At 31.0% G+C, this 24,913-nt stretch overlaps 1 protein-coding gene across 1 annotated transcript; it reads left to right on the forward strand.

The window, feature by feature from the left end:
• Positions 1-1,202: 1,202 nt before the first annotated feature.
• LOC132744723 (uncharacterized) lies at positions 1,203-16,175 on the forward strand. Its single transcript, XM_060733503.1, has 12 exons — positions 1,203-1,613; positions 1,981-2,608; positions 4,091-4,354; positions 4,775-5,044; positions 5,264-5,817; positions 6,018-6,191; positions 6,993-7,097; positions 7,689-7,728; positions 8,536-8,601; positions 9,162-9,587; positions 9,836-9,953; positions 14,493-16,175. Exons 1-12 carry the CDS (start codon positions 1,596-1,598, stop codon positions 15,364-15,366), a joined length of 3,537 nt encoding a protein of 1,178 aa, XP_060589486.1. The 5' UTR covers positions 1,203-1,595; the 3' UTR covers positions 15,367-16,175.
• The last annotated feature ends 8,738 nt before the right edge of the window (positions 16,176-24,913 follow it).

The following is a 24,913-nucleotide window of genomic DNA, read 5'->3' on the forward strand; positions in this document are numbered from 1 at the left end:
TTCATTTTCATGACATTTAGTTTGTGTAAAAATCCTTTTTTATTCAACGTTTTTGATATAAACCACCATTTCTCCGGCTACCAACACTGTCTTCTTCTTTTAACTGAACAGAAACAAAGAAAACTCTCCGCAAGTCACGTAACGTTAGTAGTGCGAGACATACTTGTTACAGAATAAATTAGGCACTTCAAACTTCATTCGGATTGTACATTAAGTATAATGATATACAAGAGTTAATATAGATTTTCTTGACACGCTTCTAAATACAGTCTTATTCCAGTCCTAATTTTAGGCATTTGTTTTTGACTCACAATTTTCTATGTAACGCACACATGGTACCTTTTAGATTGGTATATAATTTTCATACAAATCTTATTTTCCAACTGTTTGTGAACATTACACAAGCTTAACATAAAACTTGTAAAGCAGACTAGCTCACAAACGGCCGTACATTTGATCATTGTGCGACTTTAGATGCCCCACGAGTGAGTCTCGTTAGAGCATTTCATTACAGGTATGTGATGAATACTTAATACTTTTATAATCACAAAAACGTTCATTATCAGTTTAAAGAACGTTCTTTTTTATGATTTTTATTATGCAAATCATTAAAAAAACGTTTACTATGAAAAAATTTATATTTTTTTTATTTTATATTGTAATTCTTATCTTATGGTATTTTCAGATGCGTATATTTTTCTACCTTTTCAAGATTTTGCGGCACAAATGTCCTTTTTCTGTGACTAAGTAACTCGTGACCACAAAAAAGTATATCGTATGCACCATTTAATTATCTCGAGCGGACGACTTAATAACTCGTGGCCATGACATAGTATCTCGTGCGCACGATTTTATTACCTCGTGCTCATGACTTAGAAACTCGTGTCCACGACATAGTATCTCGTGCGCACGAGATAATTTAAAACACTCACATCATCTCTGTGCCGCTGTATTAACTCGAATAATGGAAGTTTTTTTTTTTAATTTGACTATTGTATGAAGCAATAACATTTTAATAACATTTTTATAGAAACTACAATGTGAAATGTCTTTTTACATAATCTTCGTTCACAACAAAATCTTGCTTAACACGCTAAATAACATAGTACAATAAATAGATGCTTTGTTGTGTTAGCGAATATTTACATATGAGTATAACTGAAATCTAGATCAACAAACTTCACTTGTGACATTCCTACTTCATCAGGTAGGCGGAAGTAACTGATCGCGTTACGAACAAAAAAATCTTAATCACATCTTCCTCATTCCAGGACACCTTAAAACATTTTATCGTGTTCATTGTAATCTACTGATCAAAATCTATGGAAGCAGAAAACAAGCATGCCTTTTCCTCGCTTTTACGATTTATAACTTCTATAACTGTGTACAAAATGTTATATTATTGCTGTGAAATCTTGATACTAGTATGCAAAAAGCGCACAGCACAAAAGTATTAATAAACTTTTTGTTATATAAAATATTGTATGAAGCACGTATGAATAATTGTCTTTTCTTTGTGGACAAGATTTTTGTATGCTGGACAATAGGAAGAAGAACGAAAAACATCTCGACGGACAAAAAATAAAGAAAGCTAAATGGAGCTGCCATCATCGGTATAAACTTTATTATCTGTTGATAATTTGTCTTTATTTGTTCTAGTTTTCAGATGATATAGAATATCGTAGGGATATTTTTTAACTATTGTTAGGCATTTCTTTATTGACGATTTTTATGTATAATCATTTTATAATTGATTGAAAACCATTGTCATATCTTAATACTATTTTTTAATTTGATTGTGTCAAATTTCAAAAGTATCACAGCAATCATTTATCATTTCCGTAATTTTCAATATATTTTCTTAAAATAAAAGTAAATGGAGTAAAACAAAGTCAATAAGCGACGAAAGTCGCACGAATTTACAAATATAAATTTGAAGTTCATTAATAGAAAAATATATTTGAATTAACGCTACATCAGAGCAATGAAATAACTCGAGGACATGAACACTATCTGATGCATTTATTGTTATTGGAACAAGCTTCTCCAATCGCATTAAAGGCCGTTATAAAAAGAGATGAGAAGAAATGTGGAAAAGATATTGGTATTTTGTTAAAAGAGAAAAGTGATGCCTTTAAGACCCAGTACGAAACAGAGTATCTTCAAATATTTCAAGAAGAAGATGTCAATGACGACATTGATACGTGGGACACTCTTCAATTATGCGCTGTGATATTAGTGTTGTTTAAATCTGATCTAACTGAACCAGAAGTTAAAGCCATTCTATGTATATATGATCAGAGGAAAGATATTGAACAATACACCGAATGTGCCTCCCTTACATTCAATACCTACCAAGAGAAAGAACATTTATTGCACGAACAATTACTCGAGTTGATAACACTCATAGACGACCAATCTAATCTTGTTTGTAAACGTATGATGTTTTCGTTTGAATCAAAATCAATGAAATTAAGCAACCCACAGATAGACAAACTAACACGGACAAATGATATCAAAACTCATCTTAAAATTGCAAAAGAAGTAGATGTCGAAACAGTGAATGACACCACTGGCAAAGAGAATGATCAAAAGTTACGCACAAATGGTAAGTATTTGTGTTACAGTATGACTTTAAATTTATTCATATGGTTATCTTGTATATACAAACACATTACTTTATGAACATGTTTGTATGCAAGTTTTGAAATAGTGTTACCCTTTGGCTATAGCGATATAATTGCTTTAGATTGCCAGGATCGAATATCAAATTATGTGAGCATGCTTGTGTGTATATTCTAAATTAATATGCGGCATGAGTCCAACTGATACAATACATGGTCAATCAAATGACATACATTGTACTTTATCTTTGAATAAATGTTATACATATTTACCCTTATAGTGTTAGTGCAAGTGAAAACAAAAGTTTACCTTCTTGAACCAGAACCAGGCGTGGATAGAACGATTAATCAAGAGAATTTACTTACTTAATGTGTACTTCTTAGTGATATTCTCTTATTCTTGTTTATGCTGTTGTCGATTTTATTTTCATTAAGTAATTTTGTAAGACGCTGCTCAGTTTACAATTATGAATTATGTGTTTTATGTAAAGTATATCATAAAATATCAGATCGTATTCAATTAGATAATGATACGAACAGTGTATAGATAACATATGGGTTTGTGGATAACAGTTGAAATATCATCCCGATATAACGCCTCGGGTAACAGTATTTTTCTCGGGATGATATTTTTACTGTTCATCACAAACCCATGTTATCTATTGTATTACCCCGAAAGAATACTGTAATGATCTGAAAAGTCCAGCTAAATTTAATCAAGAGTAACAATAACTTCACTGCCTTTACCTTGCAAGTTACAAGTGAACTTGAAATGTTTTTTTTTTCTTCTTTTTATTCTCTAAGGGAATGATGACATCTACCAGCCATAAACATACAATTAGCTATGTTACATTTGTAAACCGAAACACAACCCCATTTATACGGTTATGATTAGTGAAATCTTATCCTCTTGTATCTATAATAGTCTTCCCAAAGTTTTATACAATGTGCATATGCGAAATTACGATGGTATCCTACATCTGTCTATCACACCTTTCCATGTTTCACCACTGGTTAAATTCGTTAAATAATCATTTGCATGCTTTAATCGTCTGCTTGTTATTCGGATATGCAATAACTTCCGAAGAAACGAAATTAAAATCAATGTTTATTTTTTTAATATTCAACGATTAATCCAAAAGAGAATTAAGGCGCGTAAAGCACTCTTAATGCAAACAGCTAAAATGTTTTTCAATATTCTTTCTATTGCTGTCCCTTCGTTGTAAACATCAAAAGATAATACTAGTAGGCTGAAACTGGAAAACGAATGGCGGCCATTTTTGTTTAAGAAAATAAACCACGTGACCAGATTTTATACTGTTACACTGTACACTTGCATTAACAGTATGAATAGCTCACAGTGGCCCATGGAAAATTAACATTGCGTAAATTGTGAGGGGTAATAATAAACAATAACTTGATATAACTGAATTATAATCTTATAAACAAAACGCAATATACTTCAGGCCACATGTTTACTGAAGAACTTCAGAACAAAAATGTCTACATCAATGATTCAGCAATTTTGACTTGTAATCTTAACCTTCCAACAAATGAAAATGTTGAGTGGAGGAAAGACTACAAGCCGGTTGAAATTTCAAACAATTTAATGGTCATGAGCAGGAATGGCAATCACTGGTTAGCGATTTCCCGTGCATCATTGGAAGATACGGGTCAATATACGTGTGTATATGGCCATATTTCAACATCAGCTGATCTTACTGTTATAGGTATGCTTTAATCGAATTATAACAACAAAACTTGTGTTCTTGTTCAATGCTTTGAAACTATCATACCTTTCTATGGCAATTACAAGTGAAATATAAATGTATGCTTACTTACATGGGCGAATATGAATATTAGTAACAGTCTATTCCATTACCAAATAATAGTTGTTATTTATGTTACAAGGACTAGTGAGCATAAGTATGTGTACATTCGCGAAAAAGATCCTGCTTATAACAATTTTGGGTTTTTTAAGTTCATAATTGCGATATACAATAAATCAGTTTAATGTACGATTTATTTTCAATACAAATATGTGTATATTTGTTAATACATTGCAATATTAGATTTAATATCCAATGATCAAAGGAATTACAAAATAGTATGATTCGTTTAATTATCATTATGTCATCCTTTTGTAACAGATGAAGCATTAAGTGTGGTCGTTCATTTCCCAGTCAAGGTTGAGGTTATTGAAAATGAAAACATTGATATAGAGTGTAAGGTGACACTGCTTACGAGTAAACCTATCTGGCGACACAAAGGGAAACTACTACAATCATCTGGTAGAAAGGTTATACAAGCAAAGGGCTCTACACACAAATTGATTATCACGAATGTAACATTAGAGGACGAGGGAGAATATACAGTTGACTTTGGGAATGTCTCATCTAAAACAACAGTTCAAATACAAGGTCAACATATATGAATGTTATCTTCGTTTTTGTAATACCAACACTATTTGTATAGTTTGTGTAAATCTCTAACAGGTCCTTTACATAAAAGTCGTTAATTTTATTCAATTGGTTTGGGTAAAAGCTTGTAAATTTTAAAAGCAAACAATGCATTTAATTTCATACCGATTTTCCAGATACCAGAAAATCATTGGTGCAATTTTCTTCAATTTATTTTAGTGGAAACTGACCTTATCCACAGAAAACAGATAACACAAGAATTGTACAGAAACTGGATGAGAGGAGCTCTAGCGTTAAAATATTTAAAAATAGGTTTAGAAGGTTTTTCCGACAAGGCTGTTTGCAAACAACATAATGATCTAATGAAAAAATTTGGAAACTCCTGCAGCACTTGTACAGAGGAAAGTCTTCTTCCACATGAACAAGATCAATGCCCACGACAAAGAAAACATCAATGTTTATGTACCAAAGGTCAGAAACAGAAGTCAAGACAAATGTGTCCAAACGGGGGATTTTGTGGCAACGTTTATAATCAAATAGTTTATAAACATCGCTTTCAAAATCCATTATTCACAAATACAGATATCCAAAAATGGAGCAGTGATGCGTGGAGTGTTGCTACATGCTTTGTTAATACAACTGGCTACAAATGCAAGCGATCAGCTAAAGATGTCGACTGCTCCGGTTTACTCAGTATGTGTATAAACAACATTGATATAGAAACAATGCTTGGAGGGGTTACCATCGATGGGAAAATAGATGCGTTTACAAAGGTACACATCTTCTCCACAGAAATCACTTATTGTTGTATGTAATTTCAATTGAAAATTGTATAAACATGTATAGTAAGCCTTTATTATGCAAGTATATAACAGTCTTTTCGAATTGGTTTTAAAATTGATTAATCTATAAGTTAAGTATTTTAGCAACACATTAATATTAGACTTTAGATACTGAAGTGTTTCTTTTACAGGCAAGGGAAGCGAGGAATGATATTCTTCACAGTCCAAACTATGAACTATCTGAAACTCAACTAAAAACGTTTATAATAATGTTCAAAGAAGTACTAAAAATCAAGGACAAACATGGTTATACACCTTTGAAAGGGGAGCCAGGCGTAGAAGAAGCATTACGTTTACTAGATATGGTAATACTGCTATTGGAATTATATAGTATAACGTTTAAGGAAGTAGTAGAAATCAAAGACAAACATGGCAATACACCCCTGACAGGGAACCCCGGCGTTGCACACGCATTACATTTACTAGATATGGTAATTAACCTATAAGAGTAATGTAGTAATTATAAAGACAAGATAAGCCGATTTGGGATACATTTTATTGGTTCTTAATTTCAATCTAAATTAATAATATATTAATCAAATTTGTAATATTTGGTGCACATCATACTTAAGCAAATTCTTAATGTTTACTACTTGTTATTTTGTAACAGATGTATGATATAAATAAAATAGTACGTTCAGGTCCCTTTGCATAAGTGTTAAAACGTTTTATTGCGTATGTTAGTAAGTACATTATTGTCTAAAGTAGTAAAAACATTAATGACTATAATTGTAGGCACATTATAGACTATAATAGTAAGTTCAATCTCTTTATCTGTTCTAACACTGTAATGAATCACTCTGTATCCTCTTGCAAAGGTAAGCTCGTTACTTTTTGGCTTTTCACACATATACACAGACTATTATTTGAGTATTAAAAAGATTGCAAGAATACATGATAAAAAATGTTCAACAAAGCTTATTACATGTTAAAAAGTCGGCAATGTGTTGTAAAAAGATTTAACCTGGTAACTGAAAGTTTATTTAGACCTTACCATGTATTACTTCTTTGCTTTCAAGGGCCCAATATGCATTCTGATATTTTTGTTATGACATCATTCTTCAAATGAGTTTACGGACCGAAGTCCTATCATAAATTTCTTACAGGTGCAACAAAACCAGATTGAGATAAACCTTGAACAGGAGGTGAGAGAACTAAGAGAGCATGGGATGTCTAGATTAGAAGAGAAATACCAAACAGCACAAAAACAGGCAAGTTTTTTAACTAATGCATATGAGTATTGTTAGAACATGCTTTTACGACCGATAAAGTAAGGCAATTTTAAAGTAAGGCAATATTGATTTTTAAGTCTCATAAAATGGATAATAAGTTCAAAAGGTCTTTGAAAAATACTGTGATTCTAAAGGTGTTAGTCTTTCTATTGTATATGAATCATTACTGAGAAAGAGGTGTAAACACTTGTCTTTCTGTTAGCCATCATGCACGCTTGATTATATAGCCTTGTTTAGATTTCTTTAACTTAAAGAATACACTGAGGCGAATATTACATTCGTGAGTAATTGTTAAGAATATAATTTTAAATGGCATGCAAGTGTTATTACGTAAATATACTTTGCGGTCATCTTCTGAATTCTATTTAAGGTAATCAAAGGTAGTATTTGGACGGTGGTATCCAGTGTTCCGTCAATATTATAATGGGTCTTAGACAATTAGGAATTAAATGAAAATTACCAAAATAAATATAACTAAAATGAAGTTTCTTCTTCGTCATGTTTGTGTACGATATGCACATGATTCGAATAATATATATAATGTAACACTTTAAACTTTTCTTTCTTCAGCATGAATTGAAACTTCAACTGATAGAACAACAGATAAAAGGTTTGTCTTTAAGTTTTAATTGAAACTAATAAGAGTTTATCCTAATTCTACTTGGTCATAAGACCATGATTTAAACATAAGTATTATCGAGATACGTAACAGTGTAGTTAAAAAATCCTGTATCCGTTTGAAAAGAATTAGTTTTATTCCCTTAAATTGCACAAATTCATAATTTGGTTCCTTTTTATGAACTGTTGGATTTGACAAAACAGTAACATAATGCAAAATTGACATAATGTTTTTAACATATGTTATACTGATATACTCGTACAAAATGTATAAATAGCTACAAAGAGAAAGAAGAATTAAAAAAATGAAGCTAGAAAAAGAATCAGACTTTGAAATAAAATGATGTTTAAATAGACATATTTCAAAAAGGGGTGTTTTAGGATTTGACACTATAAAAAGTTTATAGAAATGAGGTCATGCAAGAAAAATTTCCTTAAGAAAAATGTATTTATTTCTATAAAAAAATCAAAAGAATATCAAATTTCTAAAAAAACGTCTTGCTTGTGAAAGAATAATCAATTAATATCTTTAGTTATTTTGCCTATAATAGAAAACATTCCGGAGTTTGCATACTTTTTCTTTTTTAGCGGACTTGTTTATATGGACAGAAACAGTGTTGTTGTTTAAAAGTTACGAACAAGTGTTGTTCATGTAGAAAATAACTTGTCAAATATTTGGTCTTAAATGTATTCTTCCCATCATATACATGTCGAATTACTCGCATATATTCTGTTAAGCATTATTGAATATTATTTACATAAATTTTCGTAATTTCCTGAGTTGTATTTTTATTAACAGATAAAGAAAATGAGCTTCAGCTTATGCTAAATCTTAGATCTGCGGGAAAACAAAAGAGTCTTAAAGGTACATAATGAAAAAATACTTAAAACCCTGTGAATTCACAGCTCTTATCAATAAAGTTTTGTTAACATTGAAAAGATGACAAAAGGAAAAAACATTAAGAACATTATTGTTATTTTATACATTTACTTGTTTAAGGACTTAAATAAGAATGTTACTAAAGTAAGTTGACTGTTGAACTAGCTATACTTGAAATACATTTACTAATATCAATAATTCATATTTAAAATACTAATTCTCTAACTTCCCTTGTTGTTCTTACATAGAAACTGCGCACGTAGGTATATATAAACGAAGACGGAAACATGTTTTACCGATATAATTACGCAAGCATGCACTTTATGCATTACTCAGGGCGCCATGTATAACGGATATAAAAGGGAAAGCATGATGAAACCTGTGTTACATTTATGTGGAAAAAAATAACGGAACGAAATGTATCTTATTTGAGAAAAAAGCTAATACACATGCAATTTGAGTGTGCATTAATATCTGCATATTTTGATGCACGTTAAACCGTGCATTGATTCTCTACATGTATAATGTTTGTTGTTTTTTTTCAGAGCAATTCTTGCTTGATCTACAGATAAATGTTATTGCTAAAAATGGTGAAAAAAGTGCTGAAGGGAATCAACGAATTTATGAAGTAATGAGAGACTATATTAAAGATAACGATGATATGACTGGTTCGTCTTTTGATGAAAGATCAACTGATACACCAGTCTATCACCTCGTAGATTTCATCAAGGCCATAAAGAAATGCCGTATCGTTGATATTTTTCCCACTGACCAATCGTCAACAGACATACAAATCAACTGCCCAAGTTCGAAGGCCATGGAAGAGTTTCTTAAATCTATCATCAGTAACGAATTTCAACAAGAACTGTTTGCGCTTAGACGATGGTTACTTGTGCAATGTGACATTGAATCGCATGACATAATTGCCAATTGCTCTTCAAATGGCATAGAGAGAGTAAAACAACGGCTTCGTAAGTTAAATATGAATAATAATGATATATGATATATTTAATATTTAACAGTGTATTCTGTATTTTGTAATCAATGCATATTAAAAGTTTTAAATGAAGGTCTTAATCAAAATTTATTTAAAAAATCTTTTGCGCAATATCGTTAAAATATGTAAGGATTATTGAAAAACTTGATAGGTTGATATTTTTTATTCTGTAAACACAAAAACATGTACAAATATTTGAAAGCGTAAATCTACTGTCTTCAGATTTTACTGACGTAACCAGAACTATGACTTGTGCCGAGCATCAAAATACACAATGTACTCTCTATTGTCCTGACCATGACACGTTTTTTTGTACAGCATGCAGGGAATCAAGACATGGGTAATTATACATTTCTTACAATCAGTTATTTATAGTGGTTAATATGGTACAAAAGGTATCGTATTAAACAAACAAATTTTAGAAGCGTGCAACAATGACTGTTAACTTATCTATCAAAAACATTTAAGTTTGATTTCTCTTAAATTACTTAAAAAAATAGAAAAAGTAAAGTTTGACTAAAAAATTCATTCGATACCTTTTATTTGAAATATTTCCACCTGCCATAAAGGATCTGTTTATCTCTGAAATAGATTTATAATTGAGAAATATCTAATTATCCGATTTTTGGTAAAATATGACTAATGAAAACAAAAATGTCGGCAATAGTTAAACCTCTTTCATACGACAAAACAACTTTAATTGATCCGACATTTTGATTCCTATTTTAGCATATTGAAATAATTTAAATTTATTTGGTTTATTTATAAGACGAATGAAACATAATATAGTCATCACCTTTGATAAAAATTCGAGTGTTGGCAGAATAATAAGTCTTCTTGTTATAGCAATTGGCCGAAATCACATTTGGTCTACAGGTACAGTGAGCGACTAAATGATTTCGAATTACTGGAGTTGTTTTATTCAGAAGGTGATGTGGTTTGACCCTTGTCACTGCAGTGAAGATTAAAACAACCGAGGTTAACCAAAATGATTCCTTTCTGTTTTGGCGCAATATGACCTAAACTGTGTTGACCAGTACGCCGTAAACCAAAAATAAAACATTTTCAAATCGACAAATCCCAGCATTTAAATAGTTTTTTATTTAAGAGTTAACAGAGTAATACGTGAATTCTTTTATATCTGAAATTCTGCCAGTTTTTTTTTTTTTTTTTTTTTTTTGAAATGAGTATCGGCCAAGTTTTCTTTAATAAGGCACTTTTCTTATATGAATTAAAAATAATTATTTATGATAAAATTTGAATCGGAATCTTTTATCTTAATTCGTATTATCAGCTATTAAATCTTTTTGAATATGATAAAAATGATAATTGTTTCAAATTTGTTTTTTTCTTGAGAATGTACAATTTATTTCTCATAAATAGAATATATGGCATGAGTGTTTGTTAAAAATTGAAATTTTTTAAAGAGTTGAAAAAAACAACATAATTATTATGGGAGCCTCTGGCGAGCATAATATTGTTTTATTCAACGAGTTCAATAAATTTAGTATTGAATCTACACGAATATAATATTATATTTGTCACATACATAGAATAAGAAAGGTAAACAGTTATAAAGAGTCATTTTTCATTGACGCGCCTATAGTGTAACGCTAACATTAGCGTGCTTTATATGAACTGAACATTTACGTCAACAATATATACATGTACCAAAAAAAGTAACATCCAAATAATCATAAGTTTAACTTATCACTGTCAAACAAAATGTTAAGACAATACGAAACTTATCAATGCTTTTATATTATGCATTTAGACTGCGTAATGAATTTATATCTTAAATGTCTTTATGTTTGGTGCTTAATTTTATTACGCAATTACATGTTTTTTTTTTTTTAAAAATGGCTTAAATGCTGCTATGACAATATATCCTTTTTTAAATTTTACCCATGAAATATGGTGCTGTATCAGTCATATATATTTCAAAAATAAATATGAAATATAAATATGAAAGTGGGCGGTGTCTAAACTCATATTTATTTTAAGGGAAATATTTTAAGAAAATAAATCCAAACACCAATATCTTTAAATCAGTCATTTAATACCGCTGTACAGACGTTTAAGGAGTTGTTTAGGTGACGTTAACAGGAGCAGTAGTCCAGTGGTAAGACGCGCGATTAGGGATCGAGAGGTCCTTGGTTTGAACCCCACCAGGGGCACTGCTAATTTCCTTGAGCAAGAAATTTACCTGCGATTGCTTCACTTCACCCAGGTGTAAATGGGTACCTGCGAGGGTGGTATAATTCCGTTGCGCCAAAGTGTCGGCTGCACTAAGCGGAGTTATAGGACTCCCCAGGGAGGTTGATAGATATATACCAGTAGCCCGATGACCAGGGGTATTAGCTGTAAAGTCGGTGAACGTGCGTAAGCATGAAACTTAGACTATAAAATGCAATTACTTACTTTACTTTTACGTCACAATATAGCGACAAACAGCGCGTGCAAAATCAGTCAAAACAATATATTACTGCGCTACAATTGCAGTTGCGTAGCTAGTAAGGGGTTTTATCATTCTCTTTGATAATGGAATTAAATAAAAAGTTTTTCGTTAAAATGCCACATATTTTCACTCGCCGTCCTTGCTCGTGCAAATATGTGTCATTTTATCATGTTTCGTGAAAAATGTATTCCATATTTCAAAATGAAACGAAAAAATATCCACTTAGTACTTTATACGTACAACTCTCATGTTTATTATATGATGTAATATTTATCTAACAAGCTGCCATGACAATATGCTATTGTGTTAATATTTATTTTATGTAGTCACGTGTATGGGCGGAGGTCTGAATAAACTTATATTTCAACGCTATATACTGTTTGATGTTATTAACCTGTCAATTCCATACTGATTATACGGTCAACTCACAGAATATTTAATATTCGATAAGTGATTGGTAAATTCCGTGAGATATGTGCAGTAAGATATGATTAACTTAATCTTGTTACTATGAATAAGTTGCACTGACCGTTATAGCAAAGTAGGGTAAACTAAGGGTATGTTATATCTAAATGCCCTACGTGTTGTAAGATCGAGACAGCGTATGTCCAGTTGTTTTTTGTTTATTTTTTTTTTCTTATTAACTATTTTCAACATTTTTGAAGTTATGGCTAATTTGTTTTGTCAGGGTGGAATATACAATTTTATACGAAAGTGATAGATCTATAATATAAAAGTGCAGGCCGTCTCTGTACATGCATATACATTTTTAACGAATGTGTATGCATGAACTCGGAAATATATCTTATGTAAGTAAGGGTGCAAGCTTTTTTCGTACATACCTTTTTATATAACCGCTTTCTTTCTATCAAACTTGAGTATATGTACATTTAATGTTTGTTTATTTCGGGCACATGTATACAAATGTACCTTCAACAATGGTTTAATAAACTTTGTTATATATGCATTCTTATTTTAGAATAGATTGCACTTATTCTTTCCAGTAATGACGGATATATTATATAATTATGAACCGATTTACACCCGATCTAGCTGGTTTATACTTACATAGGCACCGATGCCGCTCGAGAGGAAGAAATCATAGTAATATTATATTATATTAAAATATTAGATATTAATTACTTAATCAGGAAACAGCATTGATATTCGAATAGTAATTTAAAGGAACTCCACTGAGGTCCAATAGCCTTAAATAATAGATTTTGAAATTCTTTATTAAATCAACTGATACATTTAATTTTGAAACCAAGCAATAGATAATATATAAATATCTACACTTTATTAAATTTATAATCGATTTTTATGCATTTTTGGCCGATTTGAGTGAATAGCGTTTAAACGGTTTTCATTTATAGGGCGAATTTCCAAAATAAAATTGATTATTTCTGGGAAATGGAGTGAGTTAATGATTTGAAATTTTGTGCATGAGATTTTCTAGACATACATCTACTTATACAAAAATCTTAAAAAATATTTTCGGTCCCTTCACGGTAAAAACCTCAGTGGAGTCCCTTTAAAGTTATCAAGTTATAATGTCAGAATATATTTGCGGATATTCCTTTCTATAGTTAGTGCCTTTGTACAAATCTTAACGTACACACTATTAATGATTATATTATCTATACGTTTAATATAGTTAATTTTATTTGAAGTTAACCCGTTGTTTGTAAGTAAGTGAATAACGCCTTTATTTAACAAGGCTTACATATTCGGTGTTCCGATCTTCCAAGTGGGCCACAGCTGAAATACATAATTACAATGTATAATCAGGTAAAAGATAGAGCATCGAAACACGAGGCTATCTGATTTGTACGAGGGGGCGTAGTCCCCGAGTAAATATCAGATTACCGAGTGTTTTGATGTTCTTTCTCTTTTGTATCATAGTTAAAAATAAAAGCACGTTCTCTGATGTCACAATATGAAACCCCAGAATAAAGGAACTAATGAACGAGCATCTGAATATGATATTTCTATCGCTTTCACTTTCCTCGTCGTCACAATATGTAAACCCCAGACAAAATGAACCAATCAATGGGCATGCTCTGCAGTGCGGGTAACTTATACCTGCAGTCCAGTTAACGCACTGTGCATATATATGTATACGATTTAACCGTGACACATTTTCTCCAGAAAGGTCCTTTGATACAATTTATATATACACAACATATTCACAACATATATACACATCATAATGAAACATGATCCGTGTTATTAAATGTCTATTATTAAAGTCATATCATTTAAACCAGTGTAAAAGACAATAGAAGTTTTTGCTAAATGCTAGATTATTGTAATGCTAGTGTTTGTCAAAAATTTTGTATGTAATATTGTTTGTATTCATAATCACAATGAACATTGTGTCAATAAAATAATGTTGTTTTTTTTTTCTTTTTTATACAGCACATGTCATGGAATAAAACAGGTAACATCTGAAAGGTCTTATGATGACCAGAAACGTCGTCTAGCCATCAAAAGTTTAAAAGGAGCTTATAACGTTAGGATAGATAATACTTTGAAAAATAGAGATAAAAATGATCAATTTGAGTGTGATATCACTAGTGTGTGTATGCTTCCTAATAGTGAAGTTTTCCTTGCTGATAATGGGAATGAAAAACTGAAGAAATTGGACAGTTCTTACAAGGTTATAAGTCACTGTGATGTACCTGAATTTATCTGTTCTGTATGTTATATAGGCAAAGATATAGCTGTTGCTAGTTCAAGAAGCAAATCCATACAGTACGTGAATGTGTCAGGTAAGATAAACCTAACACAATTAGTGACGCTAGATCATCAATGTTTCGATCTAGCTTGTCACGGTGACACACTCTATATTTACAGTGGAGACACAGTTTACAAATATGACAAAAACTGTACACAAAAACAAGTTCTCTATCATTATCCGGACATAATCGACAGTCCCTCAATTGCTATAAGTGACAATGGTGAGCGAATCTACTTAAGTACAAAAAAAAGTACAGATACAGTTCTAACTACAATAGATGCCAAAGGAAATCATATATTCAGTTCACAATTGGACAAGTTTAGCATACTTGATATATGTATTGCTTGTGAAGGTATTGTTCTTGCATCAGATAAAACAAACAATCTTCATCAGCTAGATTATAATGGAAAAAAACATCGGACTGTAGATGACCTGCAATTAAGTATTTTATTTCCGTATCATATATGTTTCGACAGAGAAAGATGTAGACTTATTGTTAGTGGTTGCGGAGACATAATATATGTTTACAAATGCAAGTATTTGCCAGGTTAGTTCATAAAATTGTTTTGGTAAACAAAAAACCAAATGATAAAAAAAAACATTGTTAAACTACTTTTGTTCATCAAATTATTAAGTTTGTAAGTTGGCTTATTTCTTCCTTGAGTCATTGCTTAATATTATGATGCCGCACTTATTTATCTTGAATGTATTTGTACTTATATGTATATATGACATAACTCTTTTCATAATATAGGTTTAATAGTTTGTATTTAAAATCCAAATCGAGATAATTTAACAAGACAATCTTGTTAAAAGACTAACGAATGAATAGATGATTGAGATTGATTTATCTCGTATACTCTCATTTCTACTTACAGCCCTACACGTTTACTTTTTGTCATATCTTAGCAATAAGTTTAAGGCAAAATATCAATAATTATTTATAGCTCATATAAAAAAACGTCATTAAAACTCATCAACGAAAAAAGACACAACATTGACATTCATTGTAAAGACTGCAGACTGAACTTAAATTAACGTCGTTTTTTATTATTTCAATACTGTATACAGTGGGTAAAAGATTGTGTCGTCATTGCATCTGCGTCCATGTATTCGAGTAGAAAGAATAAAACCATTTGAAATTGAAACCGGTTTGACATGTATTGATGTTTCTTTGTGCATGTATTTGTTGTTGTCAATCAGATTATACACATTATCTTATTTAAATGTTAATGTATCTGCTTTGGCCGTTTTGGTTTGAGGACGATGACTTAAATTATAGTAACGTCAATAAATTGTTACAGTCAAGCAAACCTGCGAGTTGTTCGATTGTGTCATTTACATTTGTTTCGGGTTTCCTTTTCACAGTGAATATATGAAATTTTGAGACAATTTAAACATTATAATACATTGTATAAGTTATAAATATCATCATCTATACAAATATAAGACATCTACGTACATGTGGATTTAGTTTAACCTCTTTTCAAGCTCACAGCTAAGAGACAAATGCGCAAAATACCAGAAATATCAAACTATTTTGAAATGAATTGTATTGTGAGACCAAGCAGCGATCAAATAAACAATAACCCTACTAAGACGGAGTCATTGTCAGTTGTGACATCAGTCTTAGGTTGGTTCCCTGTCTACATTTACTACGGACAGTAGTGTAAGGGGAAGAAACTCCAGGCTACATATAGTCAATGACTAACTTCTTACAATCTTGGTTTTGTTCGTATAGTGTCTAATTTATCTCTTTGAATAGCTTTCCCTTGTCCATGTGAAGAGAAATAACTAAAATTCAAACCCAAAATTTAGGTCCAGTTCAATTAAATGTTATATATATTTTCATGTCAAAACCTTATTTTACCAAAGAATGAAATCAATGCAGCAAAACAATGTTTAAGAGAGAATGGTACAGTATGGTTAATTTGTAGGTTATGTGGATTTTTTTTTATTCATTTTTACAGCGAATTTTTGAACTTTTGAGAACATTTATACTATATGTGTAATATCGTGGTAAGTCATAAAATCATTATTTATACAAATAAAAAACATATACATTGATTTAGTTCGACCTATTTTCATTGTTCTAAACTAAAAGAAAAATCCTTATACAAACACACAAAAGATATAAATCTTTAAAAAATGAACCTTTTGGGACCGATAGATAAAATAAACGATAGCCCAAGTGTACGGAATCCTGTTGGGGCTATTCATAATGTCGCCGTCACGTTTGCATTGTCGACACACGACAACGAGAAATGACATAGCGATATTACGAAGTGACACCCGACAATCGCAAACGACGGTGATAATTTCAAATGCAATGTCATGATATCCACGAAATGTCGTCTATTAAAGCACGAAATATTGCATTTTCACTTCAATATGTCAAGTGTCGTATCGCAGTGTCGCAATGTCTCTTCGCGTTTTCACAATATCACTTTACGTTGTCGTGTGTCGACCCTGCAAATGCGATGGCGACATTATTAAACGATGTGAAGGGACATTTTCCTAAGGAAAATGTTATCGTATGTCGTGTGTCGCGGTTTTGTTTGAGGGTCGACGCGCGACAATTTCAAACGACATGCAACAATCTCAAACGAGGCTCAACAATGCGAAGTGACATTTTAGATAATATCGTATCGCATATCGCCCGTCTACCGGTGAAAAGTAAAAAACAGCCTCTTCACCGCCTGTTTCCCTCGGGTTTGCCTAAGATATGAAAGTGACTTTTTTGACAAAATTGAGCGAACGTGAGCGAAAGTGACTTTAATGATATGAATTATAGCGTTTTAATAGAATTTTACGGAAAGTAGTGGTTGTTAAAGAACCTCCAGACTACATATAGTGTATGCTCAATTTCTCACAATCTTGGTTCTGTTCCTAAAATGTCCAATTGCTCTCGTTGGTATTGCGTTATTTGTTCATGTGAATAGAAATATAAAAATAAAACTTTTGATAAATACTTTACTGCTTTTATTATTTTCATCAATAGGAACTTTTGCAACACATACTTATTATTGGATTTTCATCTTTGAGGGTTTGTCAAGGGTCATTGACGGTCAAGGTCCATTGTAATTATATGTCATATATATTTTATGTATTGTTCTAAAATGTATTGTACCAAAGAAGAATGAAGACAATCCATAAAAAACTTACAAAGTTCTAGCCAATTTTAGAAAAACATGTGAAATTAAAATAATTTAACATTCAATGTCAAAGTCAATAACGAATCAAGCTAAATTTAATCTTCTTTTAACACATTGTTCTTACGAAAGTTGTGCTCAAGTATGATGACTTTCTATTGATAAATAGCAAAGATATAGCCAATTTAAGCTAAATTCAAGCAAAGTTTAATCATTTGACCTTCACAGTCAAAGGCATTGATGAGTGATTGTCAAAAATAATTAAATCTACTAGAAGGCATTGTTCAAAGGATGGTGAAGACAATCTATCAATAAAAACAAGTTGAGCCAATTATAGCAAAAATGAAGCAAAATTCATTCACTTGACATTGATGGTGAGAGAATGGTCAATTTTTAGGTCTTGACCAAAGGGTTGTTGTGTCCAAATATGAAGGCAATGGAATGAGAAAAAATATGACTATCCTCAAAGTTTCGGAAGGCAACGGCAACGACAAAATGGCAATAACAATAGCTATTTTTTCTATGGAAGCGTCAACGTAAAATACATGTAGATAATTTTGCATTTCAGATAAAATGTTCTAAGTAACGACTCCTTTGTCATGACTGTTGCAATTTCTGAATATCAATGGAAATGAATATTAACACGCTGCAGATTAAAGCTAGTGCCACTGTATTTTTTTACTTTTCTAAGAATAATATATTAGTCTTTGACATTAGGTCAAACTGATTGTTGAAATGGTCTTACGCCCTATGTTACAGAATATACTCCCTAATTTTTTTCTGAAACTCAGTCAATAATATCAACAAATCAATATACAGTAACCTTAAGCAACATTAGAAAATTTATTTCTTATGAGAGTATTATTACCATGTTATACATTTCGACATAATAATGTTCATCAATTATTCTGACTTGGTTCAATTATGCCCTTGTTACTGAATCCTACAACAAATTTACACAATATATCATGCCGTGTATATCCATTTACTCAGGAATGTTAAAAAACGCATGAATCGTGCAACAGTAACACCTGATATGTATAATGATAGGGTCGAAACGAATAACACGGTAATAATACGTATAAAATATTTTAAAGTAAATAAAATGAAAAGAAATGAATTTGTGCATACGGCTGCTATGACATAATACTTTAACCAGCATGACAAATATTTTCGTCGGCACAATTAAGTACAATAACGTATATAAAACTTTACTCCAAGACGAACAAAACCCACCAGTCAAACCCCACACCTCAAAATTTTTTTAGAGTGGATAAAACCCCACACCTAAATTTTACAGAGTGGACAGAACCCCCCCCCCCCACACACACACACACATACACTTTTACAGGGTGGACAAGATTTGATGGATGAAAATACATAAGATATAGATATATCTTATTTTAATATAACACATAATTTAATTAACAATGCAAGTACAACTTTACTCGTATATTATTAACAAGTTTTATCTTATTGCTTTTTTTCATTTTTTATATCAAATTAGAACATTATATTAACATGTGCAAGATAAGAAAACAATTTTACTCTTAAGATTATCTTCTCAAAAAGGTGTTACAAACTGTACACAAAAAAAAACATTAATCCAAATCCAAAAAGAACAATGTAGCATTTATTTCAATAGCAATACAATATGAATGAGAGTATACCAACAATTAACAAACTGTTTAAACATCAAAGAGTATTTGAGTCGAATTTGAATAACTGTGCCACAAATAATAGCAAGTGACAAATATTTAATTAATTATATCAATTATACATTATTAAACAAGAACACACATAAACAAATATTTTCTAGTTTCTTTTACAAGGTTACCAGCGTTGCTTTGGTGCGGCATTCGCGGAACTGGCGTTATTTGGTAACAAAAGCTACCGTCTAACGTAGGCCTTGCTTACTGATGATTTATGCTTACTTCTAATGTCAGCAGATTGAATAATGTTTCAATCTACCGTGTGGATTCAATGGAATTTAATGATAAAGATAGGGTGGGGCGAAGGTGGTAAAATATAGGTGACCGTTGATTCAGATATATTGTAGATGATAGCCTATCACCTGTATACCCTTTGCAAACAGTATACGGCTTACTCAAGACAAACATAATAACAATAGTTTGGTGCCATGATGAACGTACTTCGTTTCATTAGGATTTACAACCTTATTGAATAATAAAAACGCTTAAACGTGTCGTGATTTAGCGAAAGAAGCACACTTCCAGAAACTAAAGTTATCACAAGATATCTAGGACATTTTCAGAATTATCACAAGAACTCCAGTACATTTGAAAAATCGGGCATTGATTTGTTAGCCGAGACTTTATGTTTGCAACTTTGCATTATTATAAGGTTATTATGTATGGCAAAGATGAAGAACACAAAAAAAAAACAGGTCAAAAAGTGCGAATATGCAAATTATTTGGAAATTTTACTCAAAACTTCAAGATTTTAAACAAGAGGCGAAGAAAAATGGACTATAAATAAGTATTTGACACATAATACAAGATATAAGGCAATCGTAATCATTAAAGTTTAATTAAGCACCTAAAATGCACTTTTAAACGATAAAAATTGGATTTTTGGTAGTGTTTCTGTAGTATATACAAATGTCTTCCGACGAACTCCGTAACAATTATCACAAGAACTCCTGACAAGTTATCATAATAACTCAATCCATCGTGTAACAGTTCCTCCCCCGAGATACGGGAAGGTATGTAAAAGGGAGGGTATAAATGTGTGCATGATAGTTAAGTATTGTTGTATGCATTATGTATAAATGTAATAATTTAATCATTCTAACCCAATAATTATGAAATTAAAGGCGTGACACTAAGACATGTTTATCAATCATCGATCATTCCCGCTAATTCAAACATATAAACATTTTACTCTTAATTAAACTTCCATAAAGAAGATGTCGTTAAAAGTCGAAAAGCTAAGACAACTGTTGTTTGCATCGCGTATCAAAACGATTTCAACACTGTACAATCACATCAAGTATAAGTTAAGAAAGTTGGATATAATGGTTTCCAAATGGTCAAGATAAACAAGACGAAACTGGCTTTACTTGGCGTATAACGATGTATTAGTAATGTCTTGATATAAGTACTGAAATCAGTTGAATTAAAAAAGAATAGATTCCGGTATGAGAAAATCGTTTGGTATCGAAATCGGGATGATCGCACAGCGATATTCAATTTATGTGTATGTCAAAATATTTCTTCTGTGTTAAGTTTACTTTATGTATGCAAAACACAAAACATGTACCTGGAAAAATAAAAGTAATGCTATAATATCGTAATAATATTGATTTTACGTACAATTGTGCATAATTTGTCATGTTGATGTTAAGAGGCGTGAACTTTATTTATATGCACAATTGTAATGCCATTTTATTAAAATGGATGTATTATTTCGAATTCAATTGCTAAATTTTAAAAATTCACACATGTCAACGTTCATTTTGACGGAAAAACGCGCTGTGATCATTTTGCAAAGTTGAATCAAATCCGGAGAATTATATTTAAGATGCTTACATATATTGATTCCAATGTTGGCGGAACTATTGTCGTACAAGACGTTAGAAGTCACTGAAGGATGATAATGAAAAGAGAACGAATAAAATAATTCATTCGAAAGTGCATATAAGCGCCGATGTATTTGTGTGTCTTCCCTACTATAAGGTCGGAACTTTTTGGTCAATGATTTTTACAATTTAAAACATCATGCCTGCGCAACATTATCTAAATTTCGGAGTTTTAAAGACTTTTTCCACACAGTCATGTGATCAGCGACAAAGGAATTTTATCATGAAGACCTGTGCGTACATTAATGACTTTGTTGAAGACTGATTTGATTGAAATTGGCATAAAATATATCTTTGTTCTTTGTAAAATAATTTTTATTTATTGTTTACAATTTATAATAAATATTGGGCCCAAATATTGTTCTATCAAATAAACTAAATATAATACTGTTAACCGCTTAATATTTATTTGGCCTCATACATACAGTGTAATTATAAGTTTAACAACTGTCAATAGAAACTTTACATGAACAAAACTAAATAAGTTTTAACAGCAGAAATGTTTTATGATTTAGAATATTAAATAACATAAAAATATTATTGATTAATAAGCATACATGCATTGACTAAGTTGGCTATCTTTCAAATATATACATTTTTTAAAATAATTCCATTGTTCTCCGCAAGTTTAATCCTCTATAATATATATCTCTATATCTCGATCACAGTTTACAGTATTGTAAATATTCACAGTATTGATTTGAATCTAATTTATTAAATCTGTCAAAACGATAGAATCTCCGTTAGAGTTAAAAACAATAGTATTTACATTTAACCTGTTTACGTCGGAAACTTAAATTTATGTTTAATTAACATTTTGTTTGACAGTTTCTTATTAATAAATACATGATATTGTTGGATATACACTTTTATAAGTAAATACTATTTCGTTTAATATAAGAAAATCCTAGAGAATTTCAGTTTCATTTATTGAAATTTCATAACTATGTAATCTATAGAATGTGTCTGATTTATTTTAAAACGAAAAAAAAACCCACATAATTCCTTAAGTACAGCAAAAACAGGGGAAAATGTTGCAGGCTCGGTTTGTACATGAACGGTACTGAAATATGCAAGTAACCGACCACAAGTAGAATCTAACATTTTAACATGCAAAACATTTTCAATTTCTTGCTGTTTAAAATCTACAGAGCGGACCTGAAATAGAAATGCTTATATACGAACTGACGCACGAGCAGGTGCATTACAATATACTGGTATGCCGAAATATTTTTGGGAGTATAACAAGCTCTTAAAATGAATAAAAACATTCAAACTGATCATGTTATATTTGTGAAAAAAGGTGTTAGAAACTGAGCCTGCTATTGTTACGGAATGGCCTGCTAAAGCCTATCGACCTTTGTCACGGAGGACTTTACTTCGTTCAATGTAGTTGCGTTTGTTGAAATCTAAAGCAATAAACTCAGTTTTAATACAATCATAAGTAAGTTTTTTATTCTGCATTAGCTTTGCGCCCACATACAAAACAATTTTCCTAAAATCATAAAATAAATGAGCATAAGGCATTTGATACTGGCAAGTATTTGACTCGATTTGATTCAATTTAACATTACCGGTCTCTTTACTTACTGAAAAAGTGGATATTTTTACGTTACAAAAAGTTTGCAAATGTAACAGATATTTTTGCGCGTAAGTACGATTTCAGGAACTCCCTTAATTTAAGAAACTGTACTAGTAAATGAATAAAAACATTTAATTAACGCCATAAACACATTTAACAAATACTGAAAAAGTATTAGAGCATGTGGTTTTAATTTGTTTTTATAAAAAATAATTGTCACACAAGTACCTGTATGAAAATGTTCGTTTTGGTGATGTTACTAGTACGTATTATTCATACCACTTTTAACAGTTGTGACCATATCAGCGTTTACTTAGCTATTTCCGATGTATTCAAAGAAATATTATGTAGATGTTGAGTTTGACACTTTATTATGAAACATTTCCGTGTCAAATATTAAATGAACATTAAATCATGTTATATGTTTATTAATTTATTATTTATTTTTTTATTTTTTTATCATTTATTATTATGGTTTTAAAATGAAAATCATGACAGAAACAAGAACATGTTTGGAAAACACAAATTCTCCCAGTGCAGATAATAGTCACATTTTTTCCAAAAATGTTTACACATTCACTCAGATATGGACAGAAAATTGCCAAAGAAAAATGTAATCACAGTGTCATCATGTTTTGTAATTGTGAAAAATAAGTTGGCAAGTCATTGTTATGCTATAAAGTTGACAAACTGAACTTGAACTTTTAACATCTAATATGTCAATCAAACAGAAGACAACACAAGTTATACTCCGGCAAATGTAAAATTCATCTACCAAGAAATGAAGGCTACATTGACACAAGTTAAAAACTTTTTTTAGCTCTAGTGACCTTGACCCAACTGACTATTACTCTGTATTTCAAGCAACTGTTTTGAAATCTATCATTGGCACCAATGACCTTGACCCACTTATTCCAAATTCAATCTAAAGGAAGAAAAACGTGCAACTTATCTTCATTCTTTATATGAAAGGCATCTATAACTGAATAAAAGGTGTAATGGCCACAGTGTAAAAATCTATTTTTAGCGAAGATGACATTAACCTAACCGATCTCAGAATCCTTCAAAAGGTAGAAGTCGTCTCAATTTATGTTCTTACTATACATATAAGATATCACTTTCAAAAGTGTAAGAGTAAAAATATATTTTTTGAATTGGTGACCTTGACAATTACGCAAATGATCCTTGACTTAACGTTTAGGAGAATGACCTCCCTAGGCATGCCGAAATTAAACATGAAATACATCAACTTGAAGTTAAACGCTTTATGAACAAAATGATTTTTTTAAACCAACGACCCCTTACTTCACAATCTTCGCTTACAATATTAATTTCTTATACACGCTATTCATAACTTAATTTAGTATTGACACTAAGATGTTCCTATCTGTTTGCGGGGAGGATTGTGTGTGGTAAATGATTGAATGGCACATTCCGGTGTTCTCATATGAAAGAGTGGCGGGAATTACCGATCGCATTCCTGGGAAAAAGCTGAGTTTCTAGATCACATTTTCTTGGTATAAAAAGTGATTTTTTTTTTTGATTTTTTTTTTGTATAAAGAATAGTGAGATTGTACACGTTTATTGTTATCTTCATCTTCATTTTCCTATATTGATTTGTAGAATACAAAGTGTAAAAGGAGAAAATTGATATGTGCATTAGAAAATAAACATCAAACTCCTTGGAAAATAAAGGTTTAACACTTCGAAACATTGAAAGATGATTAACGTTTGTGGAATAGATAGCTACTTATCAAGTTTTCG

The sequence above is a fragment of the Ruditapes philippinarum genome, unplaced genomic scaffold (assembly GCF_026571515.1).
Source record: "Ruditapes philippinarum isolate M1 unplaced genomic scaffold, ASM2657151v2 ctg6411_1_1_1_1, whole genome shotgun sequence".
Taxonomy (NCBI): domain Eukaryota; kingdom Metazoa; phylum Mollusca; class Bivalvia; order Venerida; family Veneridae; genus Ruditapes; species Ruditapes philippinarum.

Bases quoted from the DNA above. Each gene is read 5' to 3' on its own strand.
- LOC132744723 (XM_060733503.1), top strand. The intron at 5,045-5,263 runs GTCAACATATAT...AATTTATTTTAG, and splicing joins AACAACAGTTCAAATACAAG to TGGAAACTGACCTTATCCAC. The intron at 5,818-6,017 runs GTACACATCTTC...TTTCTTTTACAG, and splicing joins AAATAGATGCGTTTACAAAG to GCAAGGGAAGCGAGGAATGA.